Genomic DNA, 14,386 nt, shown 5'->3' with positions numbered 1-14,386 from the left:
TTTGAGACGATTTTGTTAAAATGAAAGTGAAATCATGTGATCCAGGTACAACTTTAGTGTGTATGGTAAAATTGTGTTGACAAAAAATATTTTTCAATTTATTTTAATAGATTAAACGACTTTAGTTGTGCACTTCTTATTTGATGGTGAAAGTTTCTTTTATTTGATTATGGATACTTTTCCGTATTTGTGTTTAGAAGGTTATGGTGTTTGATTCTGATTGGTGTTGAAGTATTTGTAAAAGATCATTCAATATTTATGTAAATACTCAATATTCAATGGTTGAGATAATAAATGTTATTAAATACGTATCTTGGTTAATTTATTTATAGGGTTGCGATGGTGAGTTATTAGACCCTGTTAGTAGAGGATTCACTACTAATCAATTGTGTTAGTCCGACATAGTTGAAGGATAATTACGTAAAAGATGTTGTAGATTAAAAGGTTTTATTAGGTTAGTACATAAATGAAGGAGAATAATAATGTTTCTCAACATTTGATTCCCATTAAGTTTCCCTTTAGTACTCCCTAAAAGGTATGATTTCCTTTGGAAAAAAAATACCAAAATCGGTGACTACAAAATCATAACCATAAATGTAAGATTTTGTTGAAGATTCTCCTACGTCAATGACGATTATGACATGTGACCTTGGTTGAATGTCTGAGAAACGATGCTTTCCTATATGTGATCTTGAGTTCATCTTTAGCGATAATAGACCTCAATTTGTTCAACGTGAGCCTCTTGGATGGTTACAACATGTTGATGTTGGTGCCTCCAGGATAGTTCCAACTATAACCACACTAGCACAAAGTGTTGGAAATCTCAACAACATGTATTTTTTGAAGCTTAGGGTTGAAAATAGATTGAGGTGTGAAAGAGGATGCATTACCACTCAAGTCGTGCAGTGTTTACACGACTTCAGTTCAACCTTTATCAGAAAAATTGTCATAGACACAATTTCATATAGTAATATCTAATCTTTGAAAGTAAAGTTCTATTTTTTCATTTTTTTTACTTTCATTGTTGTAATATGATTATATATATATTGTTAAGAGCATGTGGTATGGTTAATGATGCATTTAGGTTAACACTGGAAGAACAAATGTCTTTTTTCATTAATTTGGGAGATTGTTAGTTACCATTTACATAATATGTTGAATGTTATCATTGAATTTGTTGATAAATCTTTAGTGCAACCACTAAGAAGGGAAGTCCAACTAAAGATCATGAATAATAATAATTTAACTCATATTTCAAAGTAATATTTTTTAAACTTTTGTTAAGATAATCTTGTGTGTGACATAAATTAATTTTTTTAAGGTTATAGATAAAATCTGTGTTCGATTTAAGGTGCTAAAAAGGCACGTTCCTCATTTTCAATATAGGAAAAAGTAATAAGCTAGTAATTTCAACATGAAATTCATATATTCAAGTTGAGTGGAAAGGAACAACATTATATTTTAAGATTTTAAAGGATGCACTTGTTAGGGAGCATCCACTTATCATATTCAATTACAAGATGACCATAATGTAGCTGAGAACTTATTGTGTGTAGCAAACTATTATTTGATGAAAATTGATTTCAAATTAAAAGGTCAAATTATTACACCATATTGTGAAGTCAAATAACACCTTAAAGAATATTTATAAATGATCTAAAAAAGTTCACGAAAGTTGTTTAATCATATTAATTATTTTTTTAAAAGTATAATTACCTTATTCACAATCAATATTCAATTTAGTACAATAATTAAAAAAAAAAAATCAACTTGGTCCCTATATTTTTAAAAATGTATCCAATTGGTTCTTTATGTTAAAGTGCACCTTACGACGTCAAGTGTTGCTTATGTGGTAGAGAGAAGTGAGATTGGGTGTTCTCTGAGGTGTGAGGTGTCAAGTGGCGTGGATTGAGAGATTAGTTTAGTGAAAAATCAATTTGAGGATTAGGGTTTTTGGAATTGCAATTGGAGGCTAATATTTTCTAATTGAAGCAATGAGTTTCTGAATTGCAGGTTAGTAATCCCATAGAAAGTTTATAACTAAATTGTACAGATGATTTGTAGGATTTGGGTGCTGATGATGATGAAAGTGAAGAAACATTTGTGCATGATAGAGATCCTAATTGCTATAAGTCTTGCAAAAAAAGTATGGTTGTTAAAGTTTCGGAAGATAGGAAACAAACAATTGTGGAGCATATATTGGGAATGAAGGAGACACTAGTCTTACTCGAATGTCTTATTCAAATAGGGGTGTGAACATATACAAGAAAAGGTATAGCCTGTCCCTCTAATTGTGAAAGAATTAAAGCTAGTGGGTTATAAGGCATTTCTCTCTCTTCGGCTTGTTAAAGGATCTAACTCGAAAAATGAGTAATTTATTTCTTACTCATATTTTTGATGTTTTCATTTCAATTTCAAGGGAATGCTTATGATGTATATAGTTGTCTGGCGATCCGAAAAAGAGTTGGTAGCTGGGGATGTTTTCTGCCCACTGGAAGAAGGGGGTCTTGGTTGTGTATGGAAGAAAGAAACAAAGGTTGCATGATGAAACTCGCGTGATGATGTCTAACTAGCAATTAGAAAAATCCTAATCCCTAATTGATTTTCACTAAACTAATATCTTAATCCACGCCACTTGACACCTCACACCTCACAGAACATCCAATCTCACTTCTCTTTGCCACATAAGCAGCATTTGACGTCGTAAGGTGCGACTTAACGGAAAAATATCAATTTGGATATATTTAAAAAATTATAAGGATGAAATTGATTATTTTAAAAATCACTGTACTAAATTGAATATTGATCCTAAACATAGGGACGAATAAGGTAATTATACATTTTTGAAAAATATAATCGAGAGTGTTTAGGATGCTAAAAAAGAGATGTCATGTTTTATATGCATTTTACATGTCTATGCTACATTATTAATTTCTAATAGGATTTATTAATTCCAAATATGTGTTTTGAACTTTGAATTACATGTGTTTTTCATTATTATTTTTGTTATTACGCAAATTTTTGTAATAGGGTGATACTAAACAAAGAAAAATATCTATTATCAAACAATTAATAGCTAATGAATCTTTTAGTTTACCAAATGGATGAATAAGATGAGGATGTGTTTGTTGATTGCAATAGATAAAAAAAGAAAATGAGTGAAAACAAAGTAGATAGTGGTTGGGTAGACCATGCATATGCAAATGCAACTGAAAATTTAAGACAATTTGGATTTACTAGAATTAACAAAAATAGACAAAATAGTTTAAATGATAAATGTCAACGAGTTTATAATTTGTTTATTAGTCTAAGTGACTCTACTTGGAGCGATATCTCAAAAGGGTTTAAGATTGAAAATGAAGTGTGTGAGAAATATGTGAATGTATTATAAGTTTCATGACATTCTTTATATTACCCAATTACACTATATTTAACTAAAACATTCTTTTTACATTAGGATAACTTAAAGTCAATAACAACTAAATTATGGGATGTCAACTATGTCACATAAAACATGGTTGGCACAACAAGACAAATCCATCAAAGTGTGACCCACAAAAAATTAAGTGTGGACTTGAATGATGCACTTTGAGAAAATCTTATGAAAAGTAACTTCATGAGAGCATTTGAAGACATATTGTTGTCAACATCATAGATGAATTTATATAGTTTGTGTGTACCTCAATTCATCCTTTTTTGGTGGAACTTGTTCATCCTAAGACATAAGGATAAAAATCCATATGGTGGATCTGATTGATATATACTTTGAAAACTAACAATGAGATTAAAGAAAGTAAATGATACCTTAGGGGCTAAAGAAATTATCGTAAGTGACAAAGTGTAAATGTTAGTTTTGAAAATTAAGAAACTAAATAACCTCATGAATGAACAAGTTAACATCACAAGACATAACTCAACCATACACAGGTTGATATAAGAGAAATGTTGGCGATGATGGACTTATAAGATGAATAAGTACTTCTTCAATGTCATGAGTTTTTATGCAACAACACCAATGTCACATGACACAACTATTTGAAATGTCATTACATTTAGGACTAAACCATCCATTAGAGCTTATGAGAAATTGTTTTTTGTTAAAGTAATGATCACAAATATGTATTTTTTATTTTGTATTTCTATTATAGTATAGTGATTAATTTCATAACCACGTTGTAAATTTAGCAGGATAGGTAAAAATGTCTTTTAACTAAGGTAATGACAAACTTATGCATACTATTTTTATGGTAAAAGTTGATATATGTTTTATTATGTACTAGTTGACCGTGTCTAATTTTGAGATTTAGGTTTTATGTAAATTTAAATAATGAAATAATCATTATCATAAAAAAGTAAAAAAGAATGAGAGGATAAGGAAAAAAAATTAAGTAAAAAGTTCCATATAAATTGATGATATTTTTCCTCCAAAAATTTTCACTTTGAAGCATATTTTAAATCACAATTGGTACATTTTAGTACAACACATGGATTGATGAAATATACAAATAATTTTTTATAAAGACAAATTGTCCACTTGAAAGTATTTGACTTCTTTTTTATTTTATTTTCTAATCTTTATTTTTTGCTAGTATCTAAATTTTTAAAAGTTGAATCTATTTGTTTCACATACAAGTATTACTATGATATTATCAATCACTTTTAATGAAATTTAAAAACCAAGATTAGTTAAAACTCTGAAACTAGTTGAGGGTGATTGATTTGATACATTAGGGACACATGTTTAATCTTTCTAACATTCCATATGAACTTAAGTATGACCTATATATAACATTTATTTAATTGATTAGACCAAAACTCATTTAACTTGATGGTTGAGGAAGACTAATACATTATGTTTATATTCTTATTTTAAATGTCTCAGAAAATGATTATACACAACTTATGTAAGAAGACATTTTCATATTTTTGGTCATGAAACAATTTTCAAATTAATTCACTGTAACATATAAAAAAAGTACAATGACATCTCTTTCCTTTATAATATTCTTATTACTCGCATCCTGCAACATTATTCTGATTTGTTATTCTCAAAGAGGGTGATAATTAGTTTAATGAAAGATCTTTGCAAAAATGGAATGTGATTGATATTGTTAGTGTATGAGAACATTATAGAATAAACCATAAACATTAACATGACATTGAGGAAGAAAACCTTCCCAACAATGATGAAGGTGTTCAGATTAATTTTTTTTTTGGATTAAGGAGTAGAAAGTTGAGGGTGTGGGAAGTGGAAATGTGAAGATGTGAAAAGAAAGTGTGAAGAAAGTAAAACAAATAATAATTAATAATTAATTTTGTGCAATTTTAGTTAATTAAACTAATGTAAAATTTCAATTATAAATAAAAGAATAAAATAATGTAGAATTTAAATAAATAAATAAATAAATAAAATTGAAAATTGAAATATAATTATATTGTTTTTCATTTTATTAACTTAAATTATTTTTTAGTTAAATTAATGCATTTAGATAATTTTAATATTATTTATGATTTTTTAAATTATATTATATATATATATATTAAAAAAAACACATACTTGAACAAGAGCATAAGAACATCTGTGGCAGAAATCAATACATATTTTATTAGAAAAAAAAAAATTCACACAAAACACAAATTCAAAAATTCTGGAAAAAATATGAATATAAATTACCCTATGCCTTAAAAACACAACCTAATCGATTATCCAAAGGTTTCAGAAGTATAATCGACTATGCCTTCAGTTAGAATTCAAACATAATTGATTAAGCTCATATTTACACACATCAGATAATCAATTATGCTCCAAATAAACAACACATAATCGATTATGTATTTAACTCCTTTCAATAACATAATTGATTAAGTGTTGTGTTACCTTTTTCAGTGGTACTTGACTAGGCACGTTATAAAACTCACTGAATGGCAAGCCTGATATCAAAGATGCAGTAAGAAACTCACTCTCGTAGCACTCTGCTAACTCACGAAGCTCTCCAAACCTACTCAACGAATGCAAAAGTCTGTTTGAATGAAGAGTTTGTTTCAAAGCAATATGTGTTTCAATGGAACAATGTGTTGTCGTGCATGACATGCTCGTATACAATGATGCTCTTGTCATCGTGCATGGCATGGCAGTGGATGGAGTTGTTGTTGTAAGATAAATTCACTTTAAAAAAAGCAAGGGAAGCATGGTATTTGTTCCTCTCTGAGGTGGTTTTCTCCTCACAAATCCCTCTTTTCTCTTCAAGCTTGAGAGGATCGACGACCTCCTCCACTTTCTCTCCCCCCGCTCCCTCACCCTCAAGTCTGCATTAAACCAAACAGGAGTGACACTCTCTCATCTGTCTTCAACTACAGTATCATCCACACATTGAAACACATCGTAAGAGAACACAACCCAACTTTCACTAGTTAAATGTAGATTAATATTTATGAACTACAACAAAATTTAAATTATTTAATCAATGTTTTAAGAAAGATAATAAAATATTCGATGATTTTAAAAATATATATTACCCTAAACCCTAAGAACTTCATGATACCATAAAATATGCATCATATATATATATATATAATTCCTTTGGTTGATTTTTAAAGAATTAGTATTTGGTCATTTGTATCCATACTATGTCTATTAATGTAACCGAAAGATGTCTAATTTTTCTTTCTTTGAACTTATACCATTGATTATAGAGGACCCATAATTGAGTGATTAAACCTTTATAATAATTAATTAGTAGGCTATTAACCAAAATATGAATGAACGACTTACAACAAGAGTAATATTATAGTTGTAAAAATAACAAAACTATCATCGATTTTTCATATTTTTTAAATTAAATTTATAAACTTTCTATTTAATTTTCTAGTATCTTTCATCTAATATAAAGAATTTTACTTTTCATTTTATTTATCTTTGTGTGTTTTTTCTTTCTTAATTTTATTGCTTAATTTAAATAACGACAAAAATAATCTTTAGTAACATTTATTTATTTTTATTCATTATATTTTTTATACAATTTAAATATATTTTTTATTCTATTCATTTATTTATTTTTTATACTAGATTATTATTTTTTTACTTTTGTTTTGGTAGTGAAATTTATGATGGGATGTTTAGTTTTTGTAATATCTTAAGAAAATATAAAAATTTCAACATTTCACTACTAGAAAATCATAAAATAGAAATCAATTTTAGAGAAAAAAAATAATTAGTTGCTATAATGACTAGATTAGAGACCATTTTAGAGACTAAAAAAATTTTTGGTTTCTAAATTAGTTTATATTATTGTTAAATAATTTCTAAATTGATATTTAATTAGCTACTAAGGTTTTAACTACCAATTATTTAGATTCTAAATTTGGTAGCAAAAACCTTAGTAGATAATTAGATACCAATTTAGAAATTATTTAATAATAGAAATTAATTTAGAAACAAAAAATTTTAAAATTTTTAAAATCGTCTTTAATTTAATCATTATAACAACTAATTATTATTATTTTTTTAAAATTGGTTTTTATTTTATGATTTTTTTTTAGTGTTTAAAAAATTGATGTGTTCCATTTTATATAATTTGTTTAAGTCTTAATGCATATATCATTGTAATTATCTTTTTATTCCTAGGAAGGGATTCATTTAATCAATTTTTTTTACATTACATGGCATTACTAGTAAAATCTTGACACATGGTTAAAAATAATTTTTATTATTTTTTATTTTTTAAAGTTACATTTTTGCTTACATTATTTATCATCATGTTTTCACAACATTTTTCAAATAAAAAAATCAAATCAACTTTCTCATAAAAATATAAAATAAATAAATTTTTATTATATGTGTTAATTTTTTTATTAATACACCACCATACCATATACGTAGACCACTGAGGGAATAAGACTAAATTTTTGTCTTCTAGAAAGTAGTAAGTTAAGTCGAATAATCTTAAATAGTTTTAATTGTAGAATTATAACTGAAAAACATTATTATATATATATATTTATAATAAGCTATTATTGATAATAATATGATAAACCATTTTTAATTATAAATTACATAATTATAAAATTTTAAAAATTATAAAAAAATACACTAAAATCATACAATATATGAGATAATAATAATATAAATGAGATAATAGTTATAAAAATATATGAGATAATAGGTAATAATAATAATATAAATGAGATAATAGATAATAATAATATAAAAAAGTATAAATGGAAAAATTGCGAAGGATTTCGTGATTAGAAAGAAGAGGAACAGTCTGGTAGGCATAGTTGCGGTTTGCTGATACCAAATTTCAGCCAGTCAGACACAAACAACCAAACGGAAGGGAATCATAATGGCGGATCCGATCCCGGCACCACCAAGATCCGCCACGGACCTCTTCTCCGATCCCCTCGACGCCCACCCGCTGTGGTTCAAACCGGCGTCGTTCCTCTCCCCAGACTTCGATTCCGAATCCTACATTTCGGAGCTTCGTACTTTCGTCCCCTTCGACACGCTTCGCTCCGAGCTCAACAGCTACCTCTCTTCCCTAAACCACGAACTAATTGACCTTATTAACCGTGACTACGCTGATTTCGTCAATCTCAGCACCAAGCTAGTGGACGTCGATGCAGTTGTGGTGCGAATGCGGGCCCCGCTGGTCGAGCTACGGGATAAGATCGAGCAGTTCAGAGGATCCGTTGAGGTTTCGCTGGTTTCCATTAAGAACCGCTTGAACCAAAGATCGGAGGCGGCCTCCGCTAGAGAGACTTTGGAGCTTCTACTTGACACGTTTCACGTCGTCTCTAAGGTAGTATCGTAATTTTGACTCTTTAGTGTTGGTTACATGTAGTGGAATGGAATTAACTATTTAGGTTCTTTAATGCAAGATCTCCTGAAGCATTTATTCTGTTTTTGGTGAAAGTTTTTCAGGATGAACCTAGTCTGATCTCACTCTTAGTTCTGATATGATGTATTTATGATTATGAAAAAGAGTACGCTCAGTGAAATGGTGTTAGATCTATTGGATCGCTAGTTATCCGAGTATCATCTATAGATGTTTAGTTCTAAAAAATTTACGCCTTAGATGTCTAGTGTTTGATGTGAGAGATCTGCGTTGCAGGTTCTACAATAACTTATGATATTAAGTAAGGTGCAAATCCCACCTTACAAGTTGCTTTAGTAGGATTCACTTAGGATCAAAACCCAAACTCTAAATATTTGGTTGAGAAGGAAGATTAATAGATTATGCCAGTCTCTGTTAACCTCTGTAGTGTGAGCAAGGGTCTCTAGTGTCCATTTCATTCTTAGGTTTGGATTGGTTGTTGATTACACTATGGAGGTTTCTAGAGCTGGGTAAATTAATCATAGGTACGTTGCATTTGACACATGGTGTTTGTTTTGACTGTGTCTTGTATTGGTTTTGAAATGTTGGGATTGGGACAAAAGGTATTTGCTCAAAATTCATTTTTTATTGTATAATTTGTATGTGGCAAATTTGTTGATTGCAGGTCGAGAAGCTAATAAAAGAGCTGCCTAGTGTACCCACGGATTGGTCAAATGGAGATGTAAATTTGTCAGAGAGGAATTACTTGAGCAATGGAGTGTCTGTGCAGCAGGTTGAGAATGAGACAAGTATCAGAGAGACTCAAAGCATGCTGTTGGAAAGAATTGCCAGTGAGATGAACAGACTAAAGTTCTATGTCACACATGCAAAGGTTTGTTTTAATTTTTTTTTCAATTTTATTGATTGTTCTGTGTATTTATGCGTTGATGCTTGTAGTGACAATTGGAATCATTTGTAGTAAAATTTAGTTGGGAACGGAGTTGGAATTGGATGCAGAGGCTTGGTAAGAAGCCAGCGATATACCGTTTTTGGGTGTGCTGGTTGTTATTTCTCATTGTCAACTTACACATACTGCCTGTTGCCATTCTGACAGAAATAAACGGGAAACTCTTTCTTGTCAACGATACAGTATTCTTGAATTTGATGCATTATTGAAATTAATGCAAAATCTGTTTCTTGAGCATTTGTCTCAGGTTTGTGTGATGGTGTGTACTTAAATTGTGTGTAGACAAGGTAGTTGAAGCTTGTAAAGCAAGGTTATTGAATCAAGATTCAAATTTTGAATCACCAAGCAAATTTTTTAATCATGAATCTTAGTCTTGTATCAAATAGTAAGATTTAGTTACAATGAAAAATTACTTAAAATATATCATATAGATGATATAGTGTTGAAATTTAAACATCTTAAAGTGTGTATATGTATATATACACTGAAGTCAAACAAAACAAAATTATTAGTTTAATAGAGTACATGCATTGAATGTGAGTGACAAATAATGGTGGAATAATCAAATTGGATAATCACAAGTTTTCTTTCAAATTCCTTTTCATTTTAAAAATTTAACTCACATGATTATTTTTTTTTGTAAGAGTTGATGAAAAGGTACAAATCTCCAAATGGTTGAATGATTCATTCATGTATAGTAAGATACAAAGTTAATTAAGATTTATCTTGAGATATGAATTGGTAGATTGCCAAAATGTATTGAATTATAAGATTCAAAGTGTGAATCGTCCCATAACTAGTAAAGTGATATTTTGAAAATGAAATTTGGTTTAAGAATCGCATTGTTGGGTCCTGCATTAGTTAATAGCCTTTTGAGTTTTGTCAAATATATGTGGTAGATAGAAAGAAAAATTGATATTTATATTCATTTTATAACAATAGATAGACATGTGCCCTTAAAGTTTTGTGAAGGTTTAATGGATGCTTATGTATTTAATCATTTTTTGTCTTCTACTAGTGTTCTGAGTTTTGTGATTCATTGTAAAATAGAACTTTTGTTCAAGGCCTTGATACATTCTGTGCTCATCTCTTTTTCTCTATTATGCCAGTACAGAACCTTCCTTTTATTGAGAATATGGAGAAGAGGATTCAAAATGCAAGCCGAACAGTAGATGCAAGCTTGGGACACTGCTTTGTAAATGGTTTGGAGCACCAGGATGCAACTGCAATTTACAATTGCTTACGTGCGTATGCTGCTATAGATAACACCAAGAATGCAGAAGAAATCTTTCGAATTACTGTTGTGGCTCCATTGATACAGAAGATAATTCCACATGGATCATCAGCTGCGGTGGCTGGACCAACTGGAGATGGTCTTGAAAATGATTATCAACTAATTAAGGAATGCATTGATAAAGACTGTAATTTTTTATTGGAAATTTCTTCAGCTGGTATGTTGTTTGACTTTTTTTTGCTACTTACTTTCCAAGAACAAGTTGGACCTTTCTGGTCATTACATTTCCTCAGATATCCTTATGATCCTTGCCTTTCATAACTGCAATTATTTCTTCGACCTGCCAATCCTTGCTAAGGCATTCATTTGTCCTTCTTCATTTTGAAAACTTAAACTTTTTTAATCATCTACATGTATTGTTTGCTAGATCATCTGTGTGTGGTCATGCTGTGTTTTTTCTTATGTTTACATATCTGAAGCTTGGTTCTGGTGCAGAAAATTCAGGTTTGCATGTATTTGACTTCTTAGCCAATTCAATCCTTAAAGAGGTTCTCTCTTCGATTCAGAAGGGAAAACCAGGTGCATTTTCTCCTGGAAGACCGACAGAGTTCTTGAAAAATTACAAATCAAGCTTAGATTTCTTGGCTTATCTAGAAGGTAGTCATATGGACCTCATTTCTTTTTAACCTTGAGAAACAAAAATGAACAAAGAAAACACGCACTTCAAGTTTTAAAGAACTTTGTTGATTTTATATTTGATTTATAGTGTACATTTGCTAAATTGTATTATTCATACATGTCTTTAAGAGTATATATTCACTAAGATTACAACATTTATTTTCTTGCAAGGCTACTGTCCATCCAGATCTGCTGTTGCTAAATTTCGATCTGAGGCAATTTATACTGAATTCATGAAGCAATGGAATATTGGAGTATATTTCTCTTTGAGGTGCCTATGCTGCTTTAAAATGTTCGTAACTTTAGAATACATGTTTTGCTCTGTAACATGGAAATCATATCTGCAATTACCGCAGGTTTCAGGAAATAGCAGGGTCTCTAGATTCTATGCTTACAACATCCACTCTTATCCCTGTTCAAAATTCAGATGGTGGTGAAAAAAATTACCAAGGTTTAACATTAAAGCAAAGTGTTACTCTGTTGGAGAGTTTGAGATCCTGCTGGAGAGAAGATGTTCTTGTCCTTTCTTGTTCTGACAGATTCCTTCGGCTATCCTTGCAGCTTCTTTCTAGGTCAGTTAAATGTGGGATGTTAAGAATTTGTGTTGTTTTTTTTTGGTGCTGACTGAACAAAAACCAACTTCTCTTTGAACATGCAGATACTCAAGTTGGCTCTCATCTGGACTGAATGCACGGAAAAACCACAACACAAGCACTGGTTCTGGGTGTGAATGGGCTATTTCAGCTGTCATAGATGACTTCATTTTTGTATGTATCGAGCCTTCACTTTATTTTTGTGCCAAGTCGTCATGCATTAATTTAACCTGCATTCTGTATGCACAGTAAAAGTTGGTTCGTTGCTTCAAATGTTCTATACCCATACATCCACAAAATTTTGCTCAAGCCTTCTATCAGACTTTTTCTGAAGTTCCAGGAATTGGTAAAATAATTGACAATGATCGTGACGGAATGACATTATGGATATATGGATTGTTTCCATATATGCAGTATGCTATGTGAAGATATTGGTTGTACTTTTCCTGAAATATAACAGATGCTAAATCATTTGTAGGTCATTCATGATATAAGATATTTGGAGGAGCAGGTTCGTGGTGATTACCTACAATACGTGCTTCAGCTTTTGTCTTCATGCTCCCCTGATGTTCTGGAATCAATAAGGCAGAGCATTTTACTGGGTGGTCAATCATTAAAATCTATAGAACCTTTAATCATCAAAACAGTGGTGGAGTCACTAGTGGAAAAGTCAGTTGAGGTGGGTGTATAATCGATGTTTATTCTTTAAAGTGGTTGCATTGTTCAGATATGAGGGTGTATATTACTATATAATATTTGCCATCTTCTATATCTTTTTTTTTCTTCCATTCATTTTTAATTTATTCATTTATTTTTCTTGTTCAAATATTATCAAGGACTTGAGACAAATGAAAGGTATAACAGCAACCTATCGGATGACTAATAAACCTCTACCTGTGAGGCATTCACCATATGTTTCAGGGGTATTGCGTCCTCTTAAGGTATGGTTAAGTATTATTTTCGCCTGTTTTCCTTCTTCTCATGAGTAATTTGTAAGAAATATTTTTTAATTTTCAATGGGAGTGCATGTATTACACCTTAAAGCATTAATATATATTGATGGCATGCCTATACATCCCAGGCTTTTTTGGATGGGGAGAGAGCTACAAGATATTTAGCTAGTGACACTAGGAACGAAATACTCCTTTCTGCTGCAACGGAGATTACAGACCGTTATTATGAATTAGCTGCTGACCTTGTTAGCGTGGTATGTGCCCAAATCCAAATTGCACTATTGGAAATTTTGGATCTCTTCGATTCTACGTTAATTTTTTTTTTAAACTGTTATCATGAGTAGGCAAGAAAGACAGAGTCTTCGCTCCAGAAAATTAGGCAGAGTGCACAAAGACGAGCTGGAGCAAGTTCAGATATTTCAGATAATAATGTGTCTGACACTGATAAAATCTGTATGCAGTTGTTCCTTGATATTCAGGTTGGTGGCATGATACTTGTTATTATCGTAACCAGTGTGATCTTCTCATTCTTGGATTGTTAATGAGTTTGAGTGTCCAGCTAATTCTTGATTGCTTTCATTTACGTAATTCCTCTTGCAAATTGTCACCAGGAGTATGCCCGTAACCTCTCTGCACTTGGGGTTGAAGCAGCCAATATTGCATCCTACCGTTCATTGTGGCAATGTGTGGCTCCTGCAGATAGGCAAAACACAATTAATCTCTAAGAGTTTGCTCCAGTGGAGTTGATGCGGCTTGTAGATTGTTTTCTTTTTGGGTCAAGAGTTTCTTTTTGTAATTTACTTATGAAATCCATATTGCACAATAATCACAGGTTATCACGGTTCTAATATTGGAAGAAAAAAGTATATTGCTGGTAAATGTTTATTTGTTGCATGTTTTCTTATTATCATTCTTTTTAATAGCTTTTGTGCAACCTTATGGCAACGGTTTTTGATGGTCTGGCAGATTGAAATATACGCTTGTATACGCCTACGCTTCATTTGCTTGTCGAGAAATTGTGGGAATATTAGGGAGAAGAAATAGGTGATAACTAGAAAATGGGGTGTATTTGATAGAGGGAAAATGGTACGGGCACTTTTTCGCAGAAACAAAATAGTAATTATGTTTCTTAAAAAAATAGTTCATTT

General features: G+C 30.8%; 1 protein-coding gene across 3 annotated transcripts; it reads left to right on the top strand.

Moving 5' to 3' along the window:
* Nucleotides 1-8,232: 8,232 nt before the first annotated feature.
* Nucleotides 8,233-14,117, top strand: LOC137807960 (oligomeric golgi complex subunit-like protein). 3 transcript variants are annotated; one of them, XR_016519193.1, is made up of 13 exons: nucleotides 8,236-8,798; nucleotides 9,499-9,705; nucleotides 10,895-11,231; nucleotides 11,510-11,671; nucleotides 11,864-11,963; nucleotides 12,049-12,264; nucleotides 12,351-12,459; nucleotides 12,535-12,631; nucleotides 12,764-12,964; nucleotides 13,122-13,226; nucleotides 13,367-13,492; nucleotides 13,583-13,717; nucleotides 13,850-14,117. XR_016519193.1 is itself a non-coding variant. In XM_090299597.1 (12 exons), the coding sequence occupies exons 3-12, from the start codon at nucleotides 10,916-10,918 to the stop codon at nucleotides 13,961-13,963; spliced, it is 1,584 nt and encodes a 527-aa protein (XP_090155723.1). In that variant the 5' UTR covers nucleotides 8,233-8,798; nucleotides 9,499-9,705; nucleotides 10,890-10,915; the 3' UTR covers nucleotides 13,964-14,117. The 3 variants fall into 3 exon arrangements, 2 of the variants coding, with proteins under 2 accessions (XP_090155723.1, XP_068464938.1); XM_090299597.1 differs by lacking the exon at nucleotides 12,535-12,631 and having other exon boundaries at nucleotides 8,233-8,798; nucleotides 10,890-11,231; XM_068608837.2 differs by lacking the exon at nucleotides 12,535-12,631 and having other exon boundaries at nucleotides 8,234-8,798.
* Nucleotides 14,118-14,386: the final 269 nt, after the last annotated feature.

Source organism: Phaseolus vulgaris, chromosome 3 (assembly GCF_051622355.1).
Source record: "Phaseolus vulgaris cultivar YP4 chromosome 3, ASM5162235v1, whole genome shotgun sequence".
NCBI lineage: Eukaryota > Viridiplantae > Streptophyta > Magnoliopsida > Fabales > Fabaceae > Phaseolus > Phaseolus vulgaris.
Note: the sequence above shows the minus strand (reverse complement) of the source record. Positions and strands in the feature narration are given on the sequence as shown.

Coding starts and splice junctions, on each gene's coding strand:
- LOC137807960 (XM_068608837.2), top strand. CDS start 8,343: ATGGCGGATCCGATCCCGGCACCACCAAGATCCGCCACGGACCTCTTC. Junction 8,799..9,498: donor CGTTTCACGTCGTCTCTAAG/GTAGTATCGTAA, acceptor TGTTGATTGCAG/GTCGAGAAGCTAATAAAAGA. Junction 12,460..12,763: donor TCATAGATGACTTCATTTTT/GTATGTATCGAG, acceptor AATCATTTGTAG/GTCATTCATGATATAAGATA.